The sequence below is a fragment of the Pyrus communis genome, chromosome 14 (genome assembly GCF_041283825.1).
Source record: "Pyrus communis isolate YQ-2024b chromosome 14, ASM4128382v1, whole genome shotgun sequence".
Classification (NCBI taxonomy): domain Eukaryota; kingdom Viridiplantae; phylum Streptophyta; class Magnoliopsida; order Rosales; family Rosaceae; genus Pyrus; species Pyrus communis.
Genome location: NC_142578.1, coordinates 2,693,375 through 2,718,652, shown reverse-complemented (window position 1 = coordinate 2,718,652; position 25,278 = coordinate 2,693,375). Strand labels below are relative to the sequence as shown.

The 25,278-nt window shown below is 37.1% G+C and overlaps 3 protein-coding genes and 1 pseudogene across 3 annotated transcripts; 1 reads left to right on the top strand and 3 right to left on the bottom strand.

Annotated features, from left to right (window-relative positions):
* Positions 1 to 1,442: 1,442 nt before the first annotated feature.
* LOC137713949 (uncharacterized) lies at positions 1,443 to 2,929 on the top strand. Its single transcript, XM_068453311.2, has 2 exons — positions 1,443 to 2,124; positions 2,380 to 2,929. Exons 1-2 carry the CDS (start codon positions 1,591 to 1,593, stop codon positions 2,467 to 2,469), a joined length of 624 nt encoding a protein of 207 aa, XP_068309412.2. The 5' UTR covers positions 1,443 to 1,590; the 3' UTR covers positions 2,470 to 2,929.
* An 87-nt stretch (positions 2,930 to 3,016) lies between these two features.
* On the bottom strand, positions 3,017 to 6,258 carry LOC148691084 (Protein kinase superfamily protein). Its single transcript, XM_088684430.1, has one exon. It carries the CDS (start codon positions 5,954 to 5,956, stop codon positions 3,296 to 3,298), a length of 2,661 nt encoding a protein of 886 aa, XP_088540556.1. The 5' UTR covers positions 5,957 to 6,258; the 3' UTR covers positions 3,017 to 3,295.
* Positions 6,259 to 7,372: 1,114 nt separating this feature from the next.
* On the bottom strand, positions 7,373 to 13,526 carry LOC137712394 (uncharacterized). Its single transcript, XM_088684431.1, has 18 exons — positions 13,143 to 13,526; positions 11,946 to 12,047; positions 11,036 to 11,118; positions 10,827 to 10,911; positions 10,641 to 10,727; positions 10,346 to 10,407; positions 10,023 to 10,216; positions 9,870 to 9,930; positions 9,348 to 9,525; positions 9,108 to 9,146; positions 8,937 to 8,998; positions 8,753 to 8,789; positions 8,563 to 8,612; positions 8,410 to 8,476; positions 8,222 to 8,297; positions 8,016 to 8,095; positions 7,834 to 7,902; positions 7,373 to 7,625 (listed from the first exon to the last, which is right to left on the bottom strand). The coding sequence occupies exons 1-18, from the start codon at positions 13,215 to 13,217 to the stop codon at positions 7,566 to 7,568; spliced, it is 1,467 nt and encodes a 488-aa protein (XP_088540557.1). The 5' UTR covers positions 13,218 to 13,526; the 3' UTR covers positions 7,373 to 7,565.
* A 4,566-nt stretch (positions 13,527 to 18,092) lies between these two features.
* LOC148691083 (uncharacterized) lies at positions 18,093 to 19,166 on the bottom strand (annotated as a pseudogene).
* Between the last annotated feature and the right edge of the window lie 6,112 nt (positions 19,167 to 25,278).

Below are 25,278 nucleotides of genomic sequence, written 5' to 3'. Positions count from 1 at the left end.
AATAGAAGTTCCGGCATATGTTCTCCTTGTAAGTGCATCCATCATAACCATATTTTCGGTCTAGGGTTTGTCAACTTAGGTTAGTAGTCAGGACTTGGAAGTTAACTTGGAAGCAACAGTTGTTGAATTCTTGAGGTCTTGTTGTGATATGTTGTGCCACTTCAAGTTTTAGTTGTTGCATTGAGCATCGCGTTCGGATGTCCTCAACTCTAGGACGCGATGCTCTGCTCCGAAGTAATTTGGAAAGGATTCGACGAGCTCTACGTGATTGTTTAGATTCTCTTGTTCAAGTTTCTGAGATTTCTACCCGAGCATCAACCATGGATTATCTGGCATTGCTTGTACTTTGTTTCTGAATGTTTAAGGTCTAGAGAAATTTATACTCGGGCTTTCAGATGATCAACGAATAAGTACCAAGTAATTTAGTTACGTTCATCATTTTCTAAAACTATAACTTGTTTTCAAATTGAATGGCAGTGAAAGTTGGGTAACAACAACAAAGCTTGCAGACTCGAAATCGTACCAATCGCAGGCGGATTACGGCCTGTAAATATGTTTCCATACACTCAAGAAACCATAGTTATGTGATAATTCAAAACTAATTAATAATCCACATAAACTTAATGCAGACATTAACACCCTGCAAAGAAAATTGAAGGTCCAAAATATGTTGCGAAAATTCAAAGACAAGCTCAGTCGACCACAGCGAGAGTTTGATGCTCCTTGCCAAAAACGGCTGCTTCCACGTAATGGCGTAGCTAGGATTTTCAAATAATGGGGTTATAGTATCAACAAAAAAGCTTTATTGGGCCATTTCGTCGAGCACTTGGTAAGCAGCTGCCAATTTCTTTCAACACATGCTGCAGTTTATGCCAACATATGTCGGCAACTACTATTATTTGTAGATGTTTGTTTAGGGTGGATGCAAGACACTGGAGTAATGCTAAAGACTGGGAAGGTTTTTCAACTAAAGTATTTCACATAAGAAGAGAGAAAATGAAGACAAATATGTGAGAAGAAAATAGAAGAAGTAGGAGTGGGAGGTTGTAATTTAGTTTGTCTAAACTATTTATCGGGATCAAATACAACATACAAACAAATATACATGGATTTTTTGAAGTTAATGGGATCTAGGACAACCCATGGCCCATGCTGACTACGCCACTGGTTCCACGAGATGTCACGGCTAGCGGGATGATTTTCCCGCCATCGTCCAAGAAGAACTTGACCAAATCATCGGAGTTGCTACACGGCCTTGTCGGCCCTCAATCAAATGAACAACAAAATAATAATACAAAATACTTGGGAGCACACAATATTTTTTTAACATTTCAAGGTTTTTATTTTCACTTAATTTTCAACGTTGGGCCAGCTTTATTGAGCTGATTTTCAGCTTTATTGGGCTGATTTTTGTTTGAATTTTGTCGTAATCATTAGATAAATTTATGAGTACTTTTGGTTAAAAGTTAGTTATTGAGGCCGCTATCGTTGGTTTTCCTTGGATTAGCTGATATCACCACCATTGGAAGACACGGCGGCGATACAGAGGGCTTCCATGGAGTTTTCTCGAGCTTTTTAGCCGGCTTTAAAATGGCGGGCGAGCACTTCGATTCAGCGGGATTCGAATTCAAACGCATCCCCAAAACCCAACACAAAGAATGGTCCATGGTCGCCATCAGAGACACTCCCTCACCCAATACTGACTCCTCCGTCTTCCCTCCAGTCAATCACGAAAATCTCCACCATCCATCACAACCCGATCAAAAGCATCCGGACCCGTTATCGCCACTGCCGTCGTCTCCGTCGCTGTCATCTTCTTCGTCGTCGTCGCTGTCGTCATTCTCACCGTCCGATTCCGATGAATCGGGCCCGCTTTCGCCGCTTCCGTTCGATACCCTGGTCCGAAAACCTGGCCAATTCACCACCTGGGTAGGAATTGGCTTTGGGTTACTGCGTTCCAAGGTTTCTGCTATGGCTTCCTCATCTGGGTTCGATAAAGTTTGGAGCTTTGCCTCTGGCGCGGGAATGGCGGCTGTGGTGTTCGTGTTATGGTCCGTGTTCTTGCGGGCTCGGCAAAGGCGGTATCGGAATCATTTGAAATTGAGCCGCAAAGAGAAAGACGAGGTTAGTTTATCGTCCAATGGCTTGAATTTAGATGTTGCCTACCAGGTGTTTGATGCATTGCTCCAAATTTGATTGCCTTTTATGTGTTCGATGGAATGCCAATTTGGGTGCTGAAAACTTTATGCCGGAGCCGATTGTCAAGCTTCCTTTTATTTCTTGTTGGTTTGTATGATTGCTTGAAGCAGATATCTTGTTTGTTACTGTCAATGTAGCCCTTGTCTGTGTACTGAATTGTTTGAGTTGATGAATCTGCAGAAAATCAATAAACTGCTGCACCAAATCGCGCAGATGAACGAAGTTCTGGTAGCTCGGCATAAAGCTCTCGCTTCAAAACTGGCTAATTGAATAGAGAAATATAACATCTTTAGCTGCTAGGTTGCTACTGAATTCGTGAAATTAGGATTGACCTCGCAATAACAGAGCTGCAAAACATTGCGGTAGACTTGCAGTGGCACCCCGATGCTCCAGTCATCGCTGAGGAGAGAGGAGACATCTCAAGTTGAAGCACGTATAACGGAAATGCCGGTACAAGTTTGAGCTCTGCAAACGATTTTGAGTGGAGAAAACAAGCTTGGTACCCAAGCTTCGGAGTTTCGAAGATATAGCGGAGAAACTTTGATGCGCAACATTCTTTATGCATGGAAGTCACACAGTCTTATTAGTTTTGCTTGCATTTTAGTTCATGGTTTATGAACCCAGTTGAAATATCTTGTGTATATTTGGTTTGGGGCTCTTTATGTGCATATGTATTGACAAATTTTAGTATTAATTAAAAGTTTAAGCTCATGAGTTCATCCTTGTTTAATTTTTCGTTCGATGTAGTTTAATTTTCCCGGAAAGATCACGGTGTTTGCGTTTGAGTCCTTGACAGTTCGCAGTCACAGATATGATATTAAAGCTCAAAACATATGGATAATTCTATAGATTGATAAGGTTCAAAACAAACTGTTTGGACAACTTAGCAGGCAATCACTAACATCTTACTGAGTTATTAAAAACCAAGAAAGAGAGACCTATCTAAGAAGCTTTTTCCCAAACTGTGAACTAACAGTTCAATCGATGCCATTTTTACTTTGATCGTGTCGATGCTCGTCATCTGCTAAAGCGGAGCATGGAACTCGAACCCGAAGGAACCAGAAGTGCGAGCAGAAAATCGGAACTAGGGCGAATTTCACCTCCCCTGAATGTTCCCTTTTTTAGGAAACGCAGGAGAACCAATTGTCACTCCAGAATCATCACTCACTCCAACAGCAGAGCCTTCCTTTGATCCGTTTTCGCTTGCTTTGTCCAAAGAAATGAGACTGGAAGTTTTATCTTCCGGCAGATCAATCTGCGAGGCGGCCTCTTGAAGCTGCAAAGCATACTCCAAGTTCCACAACACATCTCCCATGTTAGGCCTATCTACGCCGTATTCAGCGAGGCATTTCTCTGCAGCTTCTACAAACTTCTTCAGCGAACCAGAGTCGACTGAGCTAGCGATATGAGGGTCAATTATCTTCTCGATCATGCCTTTCCTGTGCCACTGCATTGCCCACTCAGCCAAGCTCACCTGCTCTCTTGGCAGCGCCGGGTTTATGACAGGCCTTGCGCATAGCGCCTCGAAAAGCACCACACCAAAAGAATAGACATCGGATTTCTCAGTAAGCTGTTGCCTTCTGAAGTACTCCGGATCAAGATAACCAAAACTACCCTTGACGGCTGTGCTGACATGGGTTTGTTCCAGCGTAGGCGCAGCTTTTGACAAGCCAAAATCCGAAACTTTTGCTACGAAATTCTCATCGAGGAGAATGTTTGTTGTCTTTACATCGCGATGTATGATACCTTGTGCGGCACCAGTGTGCAGGTAATGTAAACCGCGAGCAGCGCCAATGCAAACCTCAAGCCTTTGTTTCCATGACAGTGGAGGCTGGTTCGAGCCATAGAGGTGGTCGCGAAGCGGTCCATTCGCCATGTACTCATACACAAGGATCATTTCATTATTCTCATCACAAAATCCGATCAGCGAAACAAGGTGGCGATGGCGCAGCTTGGAGAGCATGTCCATTTCCGTTCTGAATTCGTTAATGCCTTGCTCCGAATTTGGATTCCCTCGTTTGATCGCGAGCTTTGTGCCTTCTTCCAACTCCCCAAGGTACACTTTTCCAAACCCACCAACGCCGATCACTACCTTGTCATCAAAGTTTTGTGTTGCATTTTGTAACTGAGCGAAGGTGAAGGACCTTCCATAGGATGAGAAGTAGCCTGAGTAACCGCTTTTGCTCTTGCGCGACCCAAAGACGCTTGATTTGCGAGAGCTGTTCTTGCTGGAGAAGAAGCTAGATTGGCTCGAATGGAGAGGAAGCAACCACGACGAAAAGCTGTTTCGCTTTTCCCAGCCTTGAGGTCTTTTCCGCCACCGGACAACAACTACAACAACTAACAACATTGCTGTCACTCCCATTGCCAAACCAACGCCGGCAACTATCTTCTTCACGGTGCTTACTCTTCCCGGCCCCTTGTATGATCCATCAACCCCGAAAAGACCATCCAGGCTATCCGCAACGTTGGTCATCTTTAGTATCTCCAATCCATTAAGAAGTGCATCCAGAGAGCCTGACCCAGTAGTTCCGGGACCAACCTGAATTCTGATGGTACTATTTTCGCTTGAGACCGCGGTGGCATTGAGCACGAAATCTTTGTAATACGCAGTGGAGAGCGCGCCGGTGAGTGAGGAAAGGTCAAGGTTGGACGCGGCCATTATCCCGTTGATGTAGACATTGAAGTACAAATCGTTAAGGGTTTTACTCACAATGTCAGCAAAATGCAACCTAATCAAATACGAAAATTCTTCTTCGACATTCAACTTCCAAGTGAGGTTGAAATTCTGCTGGCTCGTAGCAGAGTCTCGCATGTGTTGAGCGGTTGAGTAAACCCAATTCGGGGCAATCAATGGAGAAGCGCCACTCTGTGGATACTTGATGGCTTTCGTAGCCACAGACACGTTTTTAGCTCCTTGTGGAAATGCATTGTATGCACTATCAGGCTCCCAAGTCCTTGACAATGTGTCGTTTCCTGGAGATATCAACTGCCCTCCAATGTTTATGCGGTAACGAACTTGAAAAGCGTAATTAGACAAGCTGTTGAAGTCTCCAACCGGAGAAACGGATGTAGCTGAATTGTTGAACATAGTGTCAGGGGCAGAGACAACCTCAATAGCGTTAACAAACGCACACGATTTCTTCTTGGGATCGAAATGTAGTGAAAATCTGTTTTCCGTGACATTGAGAATGTACTCTTTAAACACCAACGTCGTATTGTCTGTCACGGAGAAGTCATGCAAGAGAACATACTTATTCGTGTTCACTGAAAAAACCGCGCTCGTCAGATTATACGTGTTGTGTGGAAGTGGATAGAAGTAAAGCCTGATCCAATGCTGCCCCGGTTTGTTAATGTAGAAAGAGTAGGTGGATTTTTCAGAGAAGATTCGCGCAGTGCGATACAAAGGTTGAGAGGAAGGTGGTATAGAGGAAGAGGCATTGGCAGTGATTGAATCAACTGAAGTTTGGACATCTTCGGTTGTGGACAAAAGACTAGACGTGTCGCGGTCTGATTTGAATGTCCTGCCATCGTCAAGCTTGGTATGTTGGGACGAGCCACAATCGATGAGAAAGCTATCGGAGGGAGAGAATGTGGCACTAGGAGGAGGAGGAGAAGAAGGAGAAGATTCGTGACCTTTGGCCGAAACAAAGTTGGCGAGGTTGAAGGCCGACATGAATAGGAGAAGGAAAGGAAGGGATAGGGAGAAGAAAGGCCGAGGCATTGGTGATGATGCCCCATTGATCATTCTACCCATCGTCAATGTTTTCTGGCAGGGTTTACTTAAGGAGGACGCAGCAACGATGGGGCAATGGTGGCGGTGGTGGCAATGGAGGTGTTGATCATACTATTGGGATTGGATTGGATCGGACACAGTATCAAAATGCAGCAATGTTAACTCAAGAACAATGGGGGTGGTGAGGGAAGAGGTATAGGTGGTTTTTGGGCGGTTTTTGAATGTATAAAAATGGTTAAACAGTTGGAGGAAACAGAAAAGAGAAGATAAAAGATTAGATCAGAAGAGATGATGAAGTTGTTGGCGGAAGAAAACGTGCAGAGATGTTTGTTTCTGTTGCTGTTTTTGTTTGTTTGAGTTTGTGTGATGGATGAGAGAGACTTGGTAAAAGAAATAGAGAGGGACAGCGAGCTATGCGTTGAGCCCTCAAACCTCTATAAATATATACGCATTTGTTATCTTATCACTAACTACCTTACTAATCCAAATCTTGTCCTTAACACAAAATTATGACGCTGCGACATCGTTTCAAACATATCGAACATTGTTCGGCTCCCTTGCATGCAAGGCGCAACTTTTTATACAAAGTAACTAGTTATGCATACATGTCAAATTGTGATATAAATACAATAAAAAATAACTACTTAAGACTCATTTGAAATTGTTCACATAAGAAGCACTTTTGCTCATAAACACTTACGTTATAAATTCTTTCATTAAAAAAAAAATTGAAATTTTTATTAAAAGCCCAAGTACTTCATAAAAAAGCACATGAAAGTACTTAAGAAGAAGCATTTTAACATACGCTTATCTAGAAAGTGCTTCCAATATCAAAAAAATCACTTCTAACTTTCTTTTGTCGAAATGTTTTTTATTGCCAGAAAGCGTTTTAGTTACTCGAGAATTGGTGCATGCACACGAGAGATTGCAAGTTAACCAAACCATGCATGAGTGTTTCCCATGTCCATGATTATATGAATAGTAAATCAAGTTTAAGAGGAACAAACCAATAGTTTGACGACAGAGATGGACGGCTTCGAAGAAGTCAGCAAATAAACATATTAAAATGCAGGCCAACTTTGCTTGGGATCTAATTAAGAGTCAACTCTTCAACTTTGTACAATAAAAAAAGGTTGATCTGCTTTTCGAAAAATGTTAAAGAGATTCTCTCAAAAGTGAGAATTTTTATGAATTCTCTGTATCTCATGTTTTTTATACAATATTTTATAATATTGGCACAATAATTGACATTAAATTATTAGATAGCAGAGAGTTCATATGAGTCCTGCTTTTGAGTCTCCTTAGCATTTCTCTCGATTTTTTATCTATTAGATTGGCACGTTAAGAAATGTAGTATGTCGTCAATTCATTGTTGTTTGTTAATTTCCGCACTGTTAAGTAATCCAGACTATTAAAAAAAAATTTATAAATTCAAAATTTTAGAAACTTGATTTTATTTATGGTAATTATTAAACGGGTTAAACCCAATGTTACAACAAAAAACAAGGGATCCACCAACATGTTGTGGATCAAAGAATGCTGAATTTTCAGAGTATGTAATTTTGCTTGTATAACAATTTAACTTCTAAACTGTGCATTCATATGAACTAAACCCAATTACAGCTTTCCCTCATTGCACTTGACAACCCTGCCCTTCCGCTTGAAGATACATCCGTCCCCGGTGTATTCTCTGCAAACCGAAAAATGGATAAGAAACCGCCTGACAAAACAAACAACAGAGCTTCGCAGCTCTGTAGTTCATACGCCATGGCGTTGACGTATGAACTTATTCTAAATGAGATCTCAAATAGCATGTGTTTGTTGAGAAGTATAATTCATCGGTAGGCCTTACGTGTCCATGAAATCACTAATGCAAAGACGGGAGACGAGTAAAATACCTCTTTTGTATCTCGCAAGCGTAGAAGATCCAACCTTTCATGAGGACGCCGGTTTGATAAGGAGGCAAGCTGCATCCAATCATACATTAATGCCGTTAATAACATGATTGCACCCTCGATACTAACTGTAAATGAACAGACAATTATAAGGTTACCCAAAAGCTGAACAATTATAAGGTTACCCAAAAGCTGAAGCGTTCAGGATCTTGTAGTGAAGGCATCATCGCTTCCACACAGAGAAGTTTCTCCAGTCGTCTTCGATCTGCAAAGAGACGGTCATACATCATGGGATACCAACATAAAAATAGGGGCAGAAACCATTCTCATGTGCACTGACTTCACATTTATACTCTTGAAAAAGACTAGACGTCATCCCTGAGCATTTTACCTTGACGTGCTGCTCTTTTACCCCGCGCTATCCATGATCGAGCATATTCTGCTGCATTTCTTGCCAATTCCTGCAACTGTACAGATATAGAAGTTAAACCACTATGCACAACCAAAACGACAGGAAAACAAGGAACGACATTATCGTCCTTCTTCCCATTTCGAGAAACCAAATTATCATAAACTTACTTCTTCTCTCGCTTCAGACCCTTCTGGTAGAATGTCTTGTACCCATTCAATCTCTGCAACACGGTACCTGAGAAGCACATTAAAATGACAAATATATTTAGCAAGGTGCCAAGAACAGTTACTGGAGACTGAATGAATAGCTAGACAGCTCACCCATCTTGGTCCCAAGATCGAATTATGCGAAACCTTCGCCGACTTTCAATCTGCTTGAAATTTTATTGTTATAAATATATGACTGGCTCTATGAAAAAGAAAATCACAAAATACAGTATGCCATGAAACATAAAGGATAGTAGGTCGGTTTTAGGCATTCAGTTTAAGTAAAACGGCACTAGTATCTAACCTCTAAATAAAAACGCCCATCTGGAAGTGGCTCACACCTACATAGATAGTAATTAGTAAAATAGTTACAAGAAAAAATATCCAAAAAATAGAAATATTAAGAGGCAACATTCACAGCGGAGTTTACAAATGACATTCTGCATAATATGAACTTAAGAAGGAAAGAAGGATGACGAAAGACATACTCGGTAATTTCCACTTCGCAAGCAAAATCAGCTATTGAACCTGTTGAAGAATCAATGATAACCTATAAAATACAAGAAAGCCAGAGTCGGTGAAAGTTATACTTTGTATCAAACTTCATATAGGTACAAAATGTTGAAAAGGAAATAAAAGGACCAGTGACAATAATCTACCATTCCCATCCGACGATTGCCTTCCATTATCCTCCTTACCTGTTGTTTAAGTAACAAGTTAAAAACAAAATCTATAATTATTCTATACAAACACATGGACCATAGAAACGTACCAAGTCGATAAACAAAAACTTTGCCAGATAAGTTTGTCAACATAGGTCTTTTGCATAAAATGTACCTCTATGTCTCAATATTTCATGAATGTCATATGTAAAAACTATAAATTGCTAACAAACTTACCATAAGTCTATACCGCGGTTCAAAAATGTGCAGTGAAATCTTCTGGAATGGGAGGACAACATCCATTACAAAGAGTGGCATCAAATCAACACCAAAGTTTGTCATTTGGTCATTCTCTAACTTCCTTTCGGAAAATTCTTCTGGGAAGTTCTTTTGTATAATGTCATTGAGTGTAACACTGGAAAAAATGAAATAAAAACATTGCATGATGATGATAACAATTTGAACTGCTCCAACAAAATGATTTCCTAGGAAATACAGATTGACAAATTATTAATATAGTACTTGAATTATTATTATTTTTTTTTTGTTTATTTATGGAACCATAAATTTACTAATTGTTATGCCCTGTATTAGAAACACACCAGACTCAGTAAATACAAGGTGAAATGCTGAACCGTTGCCCAGATATGCACCCATTCACCCAAAAAAGAAAGCACGGGTAGAAAAAACCATAAAGCAATAATTACGATGCCAATTGATACAACCATCTCATTTAATTGTTATAAATTAGCAATTTACCTGATTGCACATGTTCTAGGACTAATGAAAAGAACTGTTCGGCACAAAGGACATTTGTTACCTAAGATAATTAACACAGGTCAGTGAAAGAAGAAGGGAAAGGAAGATATATAAAAGCTCAATTAAATAGAATAATACCAGCAAAACACTCACCTCGATCCATTGACTGAAATAGGCATGAACGACAAAAGGAATGCCCACAAGGAGTTGTGACAGGTTCATATAGTAATTTTAAGCATAGTGTGCAATCAAAGTCATCACTGCGTTCTGGTTTTCTATGGCTTCTCCTCCCTGTGAGATTAGCTTGTATTCTCTCTAAATTCTGGAAAGATTCCTGGAGATAATTGCTACAGAATACCACATAAAAACAAATTAGAAATTCACAAACAGAATCTCGTACAGCCAGTGGGTTTGAATAACATATAATTATATCCATTTATTTAGTAATCAGAAAAATGAATAGCGTTATATATTACCTAAAAGGATTAACCTGAAGACCCGAAAGAATAACATCACGGGCCATTTCATATTTCTCCAACTGCCAATGCAAATGAATGCAAACTAATCAATCACAAGTAAAATGGTGCAAGGGTGAAACTAACCATTGCAGAGAAAAATAATAATAAATAGTTGTAACCTCATCATATTCAATATGACAAAAATTATGAAAAGGAGCCACACAGCGTGACCAATTTACAAGTAATTAACCCCTGGGCGCCTCTTCCTCTTAAGAAAAGTATAAAGGTAAAATAAATAGCAAAACATTCTCACCAAAATGAGAGTTTCGGCCTTTAATATGTATGCCTTTTCTGAATTACTTCGAAGGTTGACTAACTTCTCCACATCCTTTAACGCAAGCTGAAGATTTTTTAAGCTCTTTAGAATGTAACCAACGGCTACCTGGTTGAAAAAGACTTTTGTTTCCTAATGCATAAACAGTGAGCCAATAAGACATACTTCAGCATGTGTTGTGGGATCCAATCCAGTCCGTGCTCTATATTCAGAAGCCGATGCTGGTATGCGTTTAAGGAATTTACTGATCCTGCTTGTTCAAACGGTGTACAAAATTAGGTCAAAATTCATCTCGAAGATGCTTGAGAAAAGCATAGCCTAGACAGTGAATGGCATAAAAATTAAGGTAAACGAATATAATATATAAAATTAACCTGATATAAGCAGCACTTCGGTTGGCAAGAATAATTGGATCACACGGTCTAATGTTATTGGCTCTGGAGTAACAATTAATTGCCTGAAGAAATGAACTTGATTAATCAGCAATGGACAAACAAGAATTCAGAGAAGCCAACCGAAAAAATTTCAGTCTAAAACTTAAAACTCATGAAATTACACAAAATATTAAGCAGAATGATAAAGTGCTAATAATCATTCCAGTCACCAAGAAAAATGTATCATTTGATTGTAACACTTTTTATTACCTAAAGAAATAAGCATGCCCAATAGTGGCAACACAGTATCAAGGAATACTCCAATGATAATAACGACAACCACAATAACAGTACTACAATAAACCCAAATTGATAACCCTTGGTGCCCCTTAACATAACACGAAACACAGCAAGAAGGAAACCACCAAAACAAAAAGGTTTAAAAACCAAAAGTTACATGTCCCTTCAGTTGATGGAAGAACGACATTGGTTGAAATATCATGTCTTCTTTTGTCAGAACTAGTACAGCATATAATTACCTCTTAAGGAATATACTCAATAAACACTGACTCTCTGCTTCCCGTATACTCCTCTAAGAATCTCATATCAACGACATCTACCTGATCACAATCACCATTTCCAATAAAACTAAGGTTACTATAAGCCTTGGTCATCTAAGGAAATCCACAAATACAATGGAAGAAGATTATAGTCATCCCTCATATCAGTCCTCACAACTCATATAGTTGGGTAACACTTAGTAGGTAACTCCAAAGACAAGGTTTCCTAGGATAGTTGCAACAAATTAAGAACACTAATAAACCATATCGTGTGGATTTTAAATTTAGAAGCTCGCATAAAAAGATAATGTACACACTCAGAATGAAGGTGATTGATGCTAACATATCACCTCCTCAAAGCGATTCTCTCGAAATGCTTGATTTCCATTCTTCACAAGATCAAAAATGTGACCAAATATGTCCCAGGGCAATGATGGCTCTCCTTCTTTAGCCTGCATTTCAGACATCGCCATACCATCAGATTCATAAGCACTGTCCAAAAGTGTCAACGGAAAAATGTTTTCTCACTTAAAAAAACTGAACTCTTGCATTGGTTTCGGAAAATTTATAGAAGTAAAAAAACTAGTAAGAACAATGACAACGAAACTCAAATTCATATACTCTGGACTTGACTTACAAAAATTAGGAACTCCACCAAACTAAATCAAAAAACCTTATTATGTCGTTCAAGCTTAAAATACATTGCCTTCTATTCTTTATTTTGTTACAAATATTGCACTGACTGAAGCAGCCAAAAGCCAAGATAAAGTTACATACATGGGCTCCAGTTCAAGTTCTAACACTCCACAACAACAACAACAACAACAACCACCACCAACAAGCCTTATCCCACTAAGTGGGGTCGGCTGTATGAATCCTAAAACGCTACCGCGTTCGATTTTGAGCCATGTCTTCCATTAGCTCTAAGTACTTACACTCCAATATACAAAAACTTTAACATGCCGAATGTTCCGCAGTTCAAATTTAGCTCAAAAGTTCGAAAAAATAAACAACCAATCAATTGCAGCAGCTATATAAACCAATGAAAAAAAGAATGTGAATTTGACATGATACTTTATTTAACTGGATACAAAGGAAAGAAAACAAGCAAACTAAAATAATCAATTTGTTTTTCAATGAAATCTTCATAGCAGCCAAACACTACAAACAAAACTCAAATCCAATCGATGATGAAAACTCCGTTCTTCGAATTCGCTGGAAAAGAAAATGCCGGGAAAACACAAGAAACTTCAATCTCTCCACCGAACTAAGTTCCCAAATTACATCTACCAAGCATATTGCAGCTAAAATTTTCTTGTTTCCTCCACTCCTACAGCTTTAAAATATTAATAAAAACATCGAGTTTAAATTAAAAAATATATTTTTTCTCCCACATGTTCTTCTTCCATCGATCAAATAACTAAGAAAATCACGTTTCCATCGGAAAAATAAATATAATCCAGCTACAAATTCTCCTCATTTTCCCACATTTTCTCAGCAGCCAAACAGGCCCAAAAAAAATTTAACAGAAAAAAACGCACACTCACCGAAATGTAGTCCTCGACGTCGGCAGGCACGTCGGTGCCGAACGCGGACGAAGATGGCTCAGCCTCACCGGACATGGAGGAAGCCGAATCCAATCCAATCCGCAGAAAAAATCTTGAAAGTTCGAAGCTTTGAGAGAGAGAGAGGGTGAAGAACGAGGATTTGAAAGCTCGGGGGAAGCGCTTATAGAGAAGCGAAACGGGTGTGAGTGCGAGTGCTGCTTCTGCACGCTTCGTGTTCGTTTCTGTGCCCCTTCATTTCACTCGCGGACCACATTCCACGACGTCGTCTCAGCGGCTTTTCGCTCGAAGCGCTTTTTTAACTAGCTGTTTTTTAGCTTCTTGTTTCCGGATCCTCTGTGGCCCGTTCTATCCGAGCTCGCGATCGCCTCCCGTTCTGTCCAGCTCCATATAAGTAGGGAGACGAGTTGTCACTAGTCCGGTACGCGTGTCATACCTTCATTGGCTGATATAATTTCCACGGATTTTATCTCCCGGGAAGCACTTAATAAAAAAAAAATTTCACTAACAATGTAGCCACGAGGACGAGAGAGTTTTTAGTGCATTCGATATACGGGGGCAGGCAGAACACGACATATTATATAGAATTGGAAAGACATTTGAAAATAAAACTTTTTCTGATTGTATAATAAGCTATATCACTACAATCGTGCAAGTCATAATTAAAAGTCGAACGCCACAAATAATTAGTTATTATTTTCTTATGAATGCAACAATATACTTATATAAGGGTTAATAACAAGCAGTGATGAATAACTAAACCGTAGTACTAAGCGACAGTAATTATTAAATATTTATGAATGTGACTAGAGCATTGTGAGTAGTTATGTTTCAAACGTTTGGAGGAACATGAATAAGTTGGATACAGAGTATAAAAGCCGTCTTGGTCTTAGATTACCGTTTGCTGGTTGAAACGGCAACCGTCTTACAAATACCATAAGACAAAACTCGTGTTTAAGTTATCCATTAACCCCAATCTTAATTCTTAATAATTATATTAGTGAATCCATGTGAGTTGGAATGAAGACCAAGAATTTACAACTCAATAAAAAATGTGGGTCAAAATGAAAAAAAAAATATTTAAAGAAAGCCCAAGAAGAATGAGGAGTACGGGGAATTTTTAATGTCTCGATGACATAATCTGAAACACTATAATTGATTTAAAACTTAAAAAAAAAAAAATTTAATCTATAACACTTAGTATTCTATTGTGTATTCTCGGTACACTAAAAAATTTCTCGAATAATACAGGTTAGGGCAGATTTGGGTAGGAGTGAGTTGGGATTATGTGGACTAGGGATTTTTAGGGTGGTGTTTGATTGAGATAAGGCCACGTTGACCTGGTTATATCCACATTATTTTTTTCTGTCCTTTTGGTTTTATTATTGTTATTATTCTATTGTTAAATTGATAAGCAACTAAGCATCTGTCTTTGTCTTAATTCTGGCCTGCTTTCCCACTCAAAAAGAAGACTTAATTGGTTTGAAAGTTAAAACTGTCATTGTAGAAAGTACTGCTGTTTATAAGCGTTTTTAGATAGTAAAAGAGTTTTTAAGTTTTTTTGCTAAGTAGTTATGGTTGAAATGGTATTTGGATAAATTATGTGGCAAGTTTCGTATCAAAATCCGGTTTGCTGTTCAACGTGATCATTTGGTCTAATGGTCGTTGTTCTAAAAAATTTCGCTTAACACTGTCTAAGCTTCATTAAACGCTAAACGGTTTACCACCACTTCGATTAATTCACAGCATTTCAAACTATAATAAAAATGCAAACTTAAATGCATAAAACAAACGAGCAAGATTCAAATATTGTCTTGTATTGTATTGTCGCTATGAATTTGGAATCAATGAAACTTGGTCTACCCCAAATGTCTTCTTCTCATCAGGCATAAATGATGGCCTTATAAACTGTCTGTTTGTGAATTTGTGATCCACCTTATTTTCAAAAAACAATTATCTAATGAAAAAATGTATCACTCCAATGAAATAGGTGAATAGGCAAAAACAAATTTTAAAAAATTATATATTTTTTTTCACCTTTGATATTTATTTTTATCTTTTATTTTTTACTTTGTCCCCTCATCATATAGAATACAGGCTCATTGCGACATGTTATTAAAATGACTGAAAACTATTTTGATAAAAATGTTTTTGAAATCAATCCTTAGTAAAATCTTGAAAAAAATACTTGAAATATTTTCTACAAAAGGCACATATTTGGTGGTTCTTCTAAAAAAACACTTAAAACATTTTTGGAACTCAAAATCAATTTCACTATAAACGTTTTCAGTTATTTTAAAAACACTTCTAAACAAACTCATTTTATTATAAACAGATGTGTGAGGTCGAGTTTTGCCTACACATATAGAAGTAGTCAATTGTCTATGTAGCTTGTGAAAACGAGTTTGACTTTTCATTTGCCCACTTCAAACTGTCCTCTTTTAGTCATTTGTCTAATCGCACTTTCCAATGACTTTTTTCAAAGTACAAATAATACTCTTACAATGAAGCTTCGTTTGGTACGCTATATTAGAGCACTTTCAACGTGAGAACCCTCAGGTAATACATTATGTTATCCATTCAGTGAACAGTAATTACCCTTAATGAATAGTAATTATCTTTTGCATCTCCATCGTTGCACTTCAATAATCCTGACAATAGGCAATAAAATATTAATATATTTTTTATTTATAAAATAATACAAAATAATTTTATTTGTAATTTCGGATAAGATTTTTAATCGCTTTCATTGCGCCACGTGTCATTATCTGAAAAGTTATAAAATAATACAAAATAATTTTATTTGTAATTTCAGATAAGATTTTTAATCGTTCTCATTGCGCCACATGTCATAAAATCCGAAAAGACAATTATTGGTGATAGATTTATGATAAGATTTTTAATTGTACTTGTTGCGTCACGTGTCATTATCCGAAAATACAATTATTGGTGATGGATTTCCGATAAGATTATTAACCAATCACGTCGGGTCACGTGTCATAATTTGTTTACAATATTTGAGGATAAATTTCCATTAGATTTTTAATGAATGACAGTATGCCACGTGACATTATCTACAACCTAATCCTTTCTGAATCCTCCATATAATCCACCATCCAACCTCACAAATCTCACACCAATTTTCTCAAGATCTCTATCATTATTCATAGTTTCTACTTCATTCTTCACCAAAATCTCTATCATTATTCATACTTTTTGCTTCATTTTTACAATGTCTTCTTCTTCAAGGATGATGTGGGAAATTGATCAGCAAGAGGAATAATTGTTTAACCAATCAGAAGGAATGTTCAATCTCCAAGTGGCCTAAAATGAGAGGGAAGAGGATGAGGAGCATAGAAGGATAGATGACAAAGCAAGAATGGGCAGAGCCTCACATTCCCATCGAGTCATCCAAGCTGTGGGTCAAATCTGCAGGGCCAGCCATTCCGGAAACCTTGATAGAAGCAGGCAATAACGAGGTACGGAACTCTTGGATGATTATTTTGTCCATAATAATGCATTCCTTGATACGTACTTTAGACGTCGTTTTAGAATGGAATGACATTTGTTCAACAAAATCATGATTGTTGTTTGCAACCATGAATCTTACTTTGTGCAAAAGAATGATGCTTTTGGTGCTATGGGTCTCCTTCCTCAGGAAAAAATTACTAATGCCTTGCGGATGCTTACATATGGAACATCCACAGACCAAGTGGATGCGATAACGAGGATGGGGAAATCAACCATTCTTGAGTCCCTGCTGAAGTTTTGCTGAGCAATGGAATCTATCTACACCGCATAGTACCTCCAGAAACCTACTGACATGAAGTTGCAAAGGCTTCTGAAGAACAGCGAGATGCGAGGTTTTCCTGGGATAATTGGAAGCATTGATTGTATGCACTGGACGTGGAAAAAGTGTCAAAGTGCATGGTAAGGCGCTTATAGGAACATAAAATAAGCAAAAAGTATCATTTTGGAGGCGGTGACATCTTTTGATACATGGATTTGGCACACATTTTTCAGGGTTCTGAGAGCTTAAAATGACCTCAACGTCCTTGCCCAATCCCCATTGTTCAACGATGTCCTGCAAGGAAAGGCACCAAAAGTCACGTACTGCATCAACGAACATATGTACGATGGGCCATACTACCTAGCAGATGGCATTTACCCAAGGTGGTCAACATTTTGTCAAAACAATGCCACGTCCACGAAGTGCAAAGGAAAAACACTTTGGAAGTTATCAAGAAAGGAGCATAAAGGATGTGGAGCGTTGTTTTGGTATCCTCCAAGCTCGATGGGCGATCGTCAGGGGTGCCGCCAGATTGTTTGATGTAGAGTCGCTTTAATCCATCATGATAACGTCCATCATTCTTCACAACATGATTTTGGAATATGAGTACGACTATGATGCCATTGATGAATATGAGCCAGACAATTAAAGAACACGTATATATTATGCTCATGACGCCACCGCAAAACCCGTGCAACATGAGCATTAGAAAGGGATGGACGTTACAATGATTTGATCATTCAACAATATACTGCACTTTAAATGTCATATATGCACAATGCCCCGCAAATTTATTTGATAAAGCACCAGTAGAAATTGAAACAAACTCAAGATACTTAAGTTCATTTAGTGTGTTTGTTTTTTTGTTTTTTTTTGTGTGTTTATTTAATTTTATTTGGTATGTTTTTTTTTTTAGTTCATTTAGTGAGTTTTTAATTATTTGGTATGTTTATGTAATTTTATTTGGTGTGTTTAAATGTCTTTTGAATAAAGATTCTCTTATTATAAATAAATTACCAAATTAAATAAATATACTCTTAGTTTAAATAAAGTACTAAAATCAATAAATTGGAAAACAACATAAAGTACTATATTCAATAAATAAGAAATTACAACCCAAATTGATTGGAAAATTATGGGCTCTAATTACAAAAAGTACTATATTCATCATTACTTAACCAATTTGTGGTGCTAGAATGATCTTCTCTTGTCGTGCTAGGATCATCTCCTCTTGCACGCCTCCTTCGCACCACTTCCGCTTTCTCTGACTTCCAAAAATATTTAGAATTTGGAGACTTCCCTTCTAAAGACATGTTCATAATGTCACGATCTCATTGAGCCATTCTTTCTTCTCTAACATGTTCCATTTATTGCCTAAGTAGCTCTCTTTCTCTCTCATTAGCTTAAAATGTTCTCTCAACAGCTACAGCTTTTGCCTCCTCTCTAGCTTTTTCAGCCTCAAATTTCGGCATTTCCAGCGCCAAAGTCAATTTACCTTGGCGAGCAAGTTCTTCCATATACTTTGCATAATCATTCTTGGAAGCACTCCCTTTTCACTTTGAAGTCTTCTTACCTTAAGGCCTAATTGGATAACGGGTCGATCCCAACGCTTGTTCGCGGGTGGGGGGCGTTTCAGGCACTTCTTCTGCTTCATCTTCATGAACATGCGAGGCATGATCGGGTGTAGAGTGTAGAGGGGTGTTGTTCATGAAAACTTATGAACCGACAGACACAACTTTGAAGTTAGGACAATCTTTCACAATATTCCAACATTCCCACCGGTTGAATGATTTATTTTTGCTTTTGGTTTTGGCACCATACCAAGCTTATGCTTGAAGTTGCTACACAATGCGGGATAAGAAATAATTATAATGAAAGTAGGTAACAAATAAATAATACAAATAAATAATTATAATGAAAGTAGGTAACAAATAAATAATACAAACAAATAATTATAATGAAAGTAGGTAACAAATAATTATAATGTAAATTTGGGTATAGTACAAACAAATAAATAATATATTGTTACCTGATCCGCGTAATTTTCCCTACTTCAAAGATTAGTACTAACTTGTGCCAATGCGTCTCTCCACATACTAAACGATTGGCTAAGTAATTTTCAATGACTGGACATTGATTCTTTGGTTCTTTTCCCACTCATTTTCTCAAGATAATTGGTATGAATAAGACTCACATTTCTTGCAACTGCATCTCATTACCCGTAAGCGAACTATGAGTAACTTCAACCCAGCTAGTACACAACGCAACATCTTCAAGAAGCATCCAATTCGTACATACATCAGTAGTCATTTTGTTGAAAAAAATTGGATTGAAACTTTGAGAGGAAGATAGGAATGTGGTTGAAAGTAGTTGAGAAAATATGAAATTGTGGTATAAGGTAGATGATAATGAGAAGATATTTATAGAAAAGTAAAAACAATTTTTTTTTTTAATTTTTCAAATTTTTTTTCAGATTTTTATTCATTTTTTACAATTTTTTATTCAACTAATTAATCTATGCCGTTGGATTTAAAAAATTGAATTCCAACACTCCAGATTGTGTCACGTGGCACAACGGTAACATTTATGAATTTCAAACTATTTTTTTTATAAAGGAGAATAATATCAACTGTTGATCTTAGATCCAACGATTGATATTAAATAAGATTTTTTTATTTTTTTACCGTTGCAAATCTGACGATCTACATTTTCTTGCCGTTGAGATCCAACGGACCATGGGAAGCTACGTGGCTTCCCAACAATAACAATTTGAAACTACACCGCGGGCCCCATTAGCTGAAAACATGTCTGGTGACGCGTCCCCACACTCGGGTGTAGTGCACGTGCCTGACATAAAAAAATAAAAAACAAGGCTAATGCCTGGCTGATGTCAACCTTGCGTTAGCTAGCCTTCGGGCTCGCGGGCTGATAATTCGTGACAAGCTTGGTGCTCGAGCATGCCCTGTCCCTCGGGCTCCCACACGCTGAAGTCAATAGGCCAGGCTCTCGGGCAGCCTGTCCCCCGAGCAAAAGCCAACGCCGGAAATGCTCTTAGGCATCGAAAATGACTAATAATATGGAGTCGGGTGGTTGGCGTCCATATGTGTTAAATAGGCACATGATTAAATAATCCGGCTCTATCTATTTTATACGGTGTACACCCGCTTAGTTATACACTTTAAAACCACTGTATTATTTAGTCGGGTAGAAAACACTCTTGCTTGCTTGCTCTCTCCGTCCATCTCGTCGCTCTCTCTCGTCCCTCTCGCATCGCTTGCTCGAGAATCTCAGGTTCTTCTTCTTGCCTCTCTGTTCTCCCCTCCTATTTTTCTTGCAATTTTCTGCGGCAGTTGCTGGTGGGACTGCTGCACGTAATTGGCGACGGGGTAAAGCGGGAGTTGTTGGACGTCGCGCTGGGCTTCTTCCTTGAGATATAGAAGAGCTCGTCCTCGTCCAGGTCGTCGCCGTCACTCAACATTGCTAGGGATCATGTCCCTCTCTCTCTCTCTCTCTCACAACTCAATTTTGCAATTTCAGATTCCGAATTTCCGAAAAATCCAGAAAAATTGTGAATGCAGAAGGAGAGATTTCATCTAGGTTTTTGGATTAAATAGTAATTGATTTTTTGTTATGAGGTAATTAAACTCAAAATGTGAAAGATTTCATCTGGGCTTTTGAAGGAAATTGAAGGTGGTGATGAATTGATGATAGATTTAAAATTAGATTTTTCTAGGAAATATTTCAAATTGGGAAAGATGATAGGTTTTGCTGGGAATTGATATTGAGATTTGATGAGAATCGATAATAAGATTTCAAAATTATGAAAGGTTTCATCTGGGCAATTTCATCAGGGAAAGATGATGGAGAGAGGAAGACGATGACCTGGGTTTTTTCTTCTTCTTACTCTTATCATTACAGTGCCAAACATTATATAAATAATACGGTAATTAGTCTGATGTTACACCAAACAACCGACTAATTTAGTCTGAACTATTCAATGACTATTTATCTTATCCGACTGAAATAATCAGTACGGTCCGAGCTGTTAAACGAGATCTAAAATGTACAATTAATACAGTCGATCCGTATTGAAATAGCACGAGATACCTCTTTATTTGGTCTCACTTGTTGCAAGTCTTTGTGTGGTCTCACATGTTGTAAGGTTGTGTTATTGTAGGTCATCATTTGGTCTAATATGATTTTATTTTAGTTTTACTCTTCGTTTAATATGTCGGTCTAATATGACAGTGTTAATACGTTCCACTTTTAAAATATATTTCATTATTTCTTAATATTCTACTTATCTATGACATTTTTATATCGTCTTGCATTCTAAATACATTGAAAAATTTCTCATCCACCAGGAGAGGCGCTCACACGAAAACGAATTGAAATACAAGATCGAAATTGAAATAATGTAAGAATAGTGATATTCAAACACTCATTTTTAATTCTCACATATTTCTCTTAATTTTTTGTTGTAAAATAGAATGAATTAAAGAAGATCGATGATAAAAAATTAACAAGAGTGTGTGGAATTAAAAATGTGTGGATACATCTTTCGCAACGTGAAGTGATATAGAGGAGGAATATGCATGGATGCATGGATGCCATAAAGACACGTCCGTCTCCCATGCAAATACAAAGTAGTTCGGGCCTAACCCAAAAACTAGCCTGGGCCTATCATTATCAGCCCAATCCTCAGCTAGAGGCCTTGAAATCATCATCCACCATTTCTTTTTCCAACTCCAACTTAAGGCCTAAGAGCTTCTTGCACTTATCAATAAACCCAAAAGGGCAAAATATAGGACAAATAATTAAAACAAAAAGGGATTTTATATTAGCACTCCACGTAATGTTGAATATACCCTACATTAGAATTTAATATTATATGACTCATGTACCCTATTATGCAATGACAATTTTGGCCTTTATAGGTTTTGAAAAAAATTAAATTTTCAAAATACACTCCAAATCACTTTTAACGTATTTTTTATCTTCTTCAATTATCAAAACTCATCCCACTTTCCATTGTTGAACAAAATTCTAACCAATGAAACTACAAAAACGTTGATTGGGAAAAATTATTTTTGACGAATGGAACATGAAATCGATGTTGCGAAAGCTTCACATGAGGTGAGACTTCTTATTTTTCATTGTTTTAGTGATTTCAGAGACATCTATAATTATTAAATCTAGCTTTTGCTGTGTTATTTAAGCTTCTTCACTCTTATTCATCTTTTAGGGAATACATGAAGAACATTCAAATGAAGTCTCAAATCATTTAAGCTTCTCCGTTCTTATTCATCTTTTAGGGTAGTTTGAAATCGTTGTTATTATTATTAAAAACACGTTCAAATGAATCTAAATATTTTTTTTTTCAAATCACTCAATTTGAAATCATTCGGCAAACTAAACGTTCACATATTTAGATTCAGTCTCTGAAAATTAAAATGAGTGTTATAAGATTTGAAAAATGTGGGTGTATATAGAAAATGTAAGATGTACGTTGAGAATGTGGGATGTGAGGGTATCATGGAGAAGTATGTTGAGTGTATTATGAAATTTCAATTGTAATGGCAAATGTAGAGTGTATTAAATATGTGAATTTTATTCAACAATATGTAGAGTGTTAATATAATAAGCCAACAAAAAAGTGAAGACAAATTAATTTGGATCTGTAATCCTAATGTTTCGTCAAAGATAGATCGATATATATCATGCTAAAATTATGAAGAGAGTTTCTTATATAAAACATTGAACATATATCCGGCTACACTCAAGTGTATCTCAAGTAAAAGACGTCAACCACTTGGTAATAAAGGAAGCAACACAACTCCTTATAAGCGTGGAGAACACAAATTGTGTGACGAGAAGCACGTGTGACCGTTGGGCTTCACATGTGGGACAATTTGCTTTGATACCATGCAAAAAGTTAGAGTTCCACCATAAAATCACTTGACAACAAATCACTTCGCAAAATAAGGAATAGCCCAACTCATTATAAACTCTTACATAGTTTGGTCACTCACTGTCATGTGCGACTTCATTCTCACATTCTCACATTCTCACACATCGGAGTGCTATAAGTCAGTTGACTTAATCCATTGACACATAAGTTCGATCTAATATATAGATTAGCATGCCTTAACCACCAAGTTTATTTAGATAAATAAACCCTCTTCAAATATTTTTAGGCACTTATGAGAGATTTGGCAAGGTATGTGGATGGGATCCAAACAATAACGTACGTAATCAACTGCAAAAATAATTAGTAAAGGTGGTGCAGTTTCTTGGTGGATTAATGTTACAACAAAAGACAATAGGATTAAGTCAAAATAATCTTCCTGCTAACCTGATTTCATGGTAGCAGTATAACTTCAGGCAAGAAAGCAATGGATGTTTTGGTAAGTTTCCACTCAAAATGTGGAGAGATTCTTGCTTTTTGTGTGTGTGGCTTTGGTGAACAGATGACATGACATCGAAACCCTCACACAAGAATGTCCCCAAGTTGAGTTTAAAATTAGATAGTTTTTTCATAGACTGAGCTAGTAATTGATGGAAATACGAATGAAATCGGTATTGCGGGTTTTTTTTTCGTAGGCGAGGGTATCAAATATGTAGGGTCCTACCAGTCGAATTTCTTCTTATCTTTTAGTGTATGCATTTTTTCGTCTTTTTTTTTTTTTTTGGTGTGTGCAACTTTTGTTATTTAATCATTTTTCTCTTGTATATATATATAATCATTAGATGATGAAACTAATACATTGTATTATTGAAGAACCAAATATGAATAATAGGGGTTGTCTTGCTGTTTATACACAGATTACAACCCATGTGTGTCTTTAATTTTTCACAATAAGAAAATGAAAAAGCAATTGATCCAATAATTAATTTGGTAGATCGAACAACTCTTGGCAAATAAAGTTCAAAATCAAAATAATTAAAAACAGTCACTTGATGTGTATTCTTGATTAATTTATTGTCAACTTTATGCAAAGATGTATATATCTCACTTGTTGGAAAAGGTCGTTAATCGCAATTAGGGTGTATTTATTATATTTGGTCATTTGTATTAAATAAAAAAGTTTATTCAACAAAGCTAATTCTGTTGTACCCCTATTTTACTGAGGGAAAAGCAATGGGGAGAACTAGCGGCAAGTAATAACCATATAGCAATACTGATTCATTGGTTAATCAATTGGATTGAGTTAGTTAAGACGAAGTTGTTAGAGAGGGTAATTGAGTCATTTTGTAATAAGATATTAGACCATCTTTAAAGGAGATGTCAAATTTTAAACCTAAAATTTAAATTTGAAAGCTTACATGACACTTTGACATCTTTTGAACTTTTGATCTCCAACCAATATGTCAAATTTTAAACATAAAATAATAATTCATATGTATTTTCTTTGCATTGGGAATGAAAAGAAACAAAAAGGTAATGGTTTAAACCAATAAAAAATTAATAAAAAGCATTTAATAATTAATTAAAAAAATTTGAAGGTGCTGTCAAATTTGATAGCAAGGGGGAGAGATGCCAATCCATGTCATGCCACATCAGATTTGGTTTCTCGATTGGAAAACATTAATATTGTCTTTTGTTACCATTATTGCTGATTTGGACATTTTGACATCTCCTTTGAAGATACTTTTAGTCACTATAAATAGCTGATATAGCAATCATTGAGATTGTATTGTACTTCATATACTCTTTGAAATATGCAGAGCTTTCTCTTCTTCTTCTTCGTTATTCTTTCTACTATTGTTCTATGCTTTGAGTTTATCATAGTTTCTTAGGTTAATAGCAAGGAGAAGAGAGAGAAGGGCTCGAGAGATTCGTGAGTGTTATTCATCATGCATTATATCTTTATTTATATGCTTTTATTTATACTAATAAGGAAGAAATAAATTTGTTCTCTAAGTAATACATGTTGTACAAGAAAACTATCTAAAAGATAATGCAAAATCCTACATATAATTTACTAGGATTTAAACAATCACACTTTTAACGATATTTGGATTGCAACACCCCCTTGAGTGTGTAAATACTCAAGTAAATTACACATTAGGTTTTCATGTGATGATGTAGAAATAGTTGATGAAGTAGTCTTGTCAAGTCGGCACAATGAGTGAATGCGAGCCTAATAAATAACGAAAGAATACATAAGTAGTAAAACTCACAAAACCTGACTATGGTAAAACAGAAGGTAGGATAAATCTCACAATCTATGGATAATAGTGAGAAGTTGCATTAAATCAAAACTAAACGTTTTTAGGACGCAAGTAGAACGCACACAAGGGTATGGCCAACCCATAATAGATATC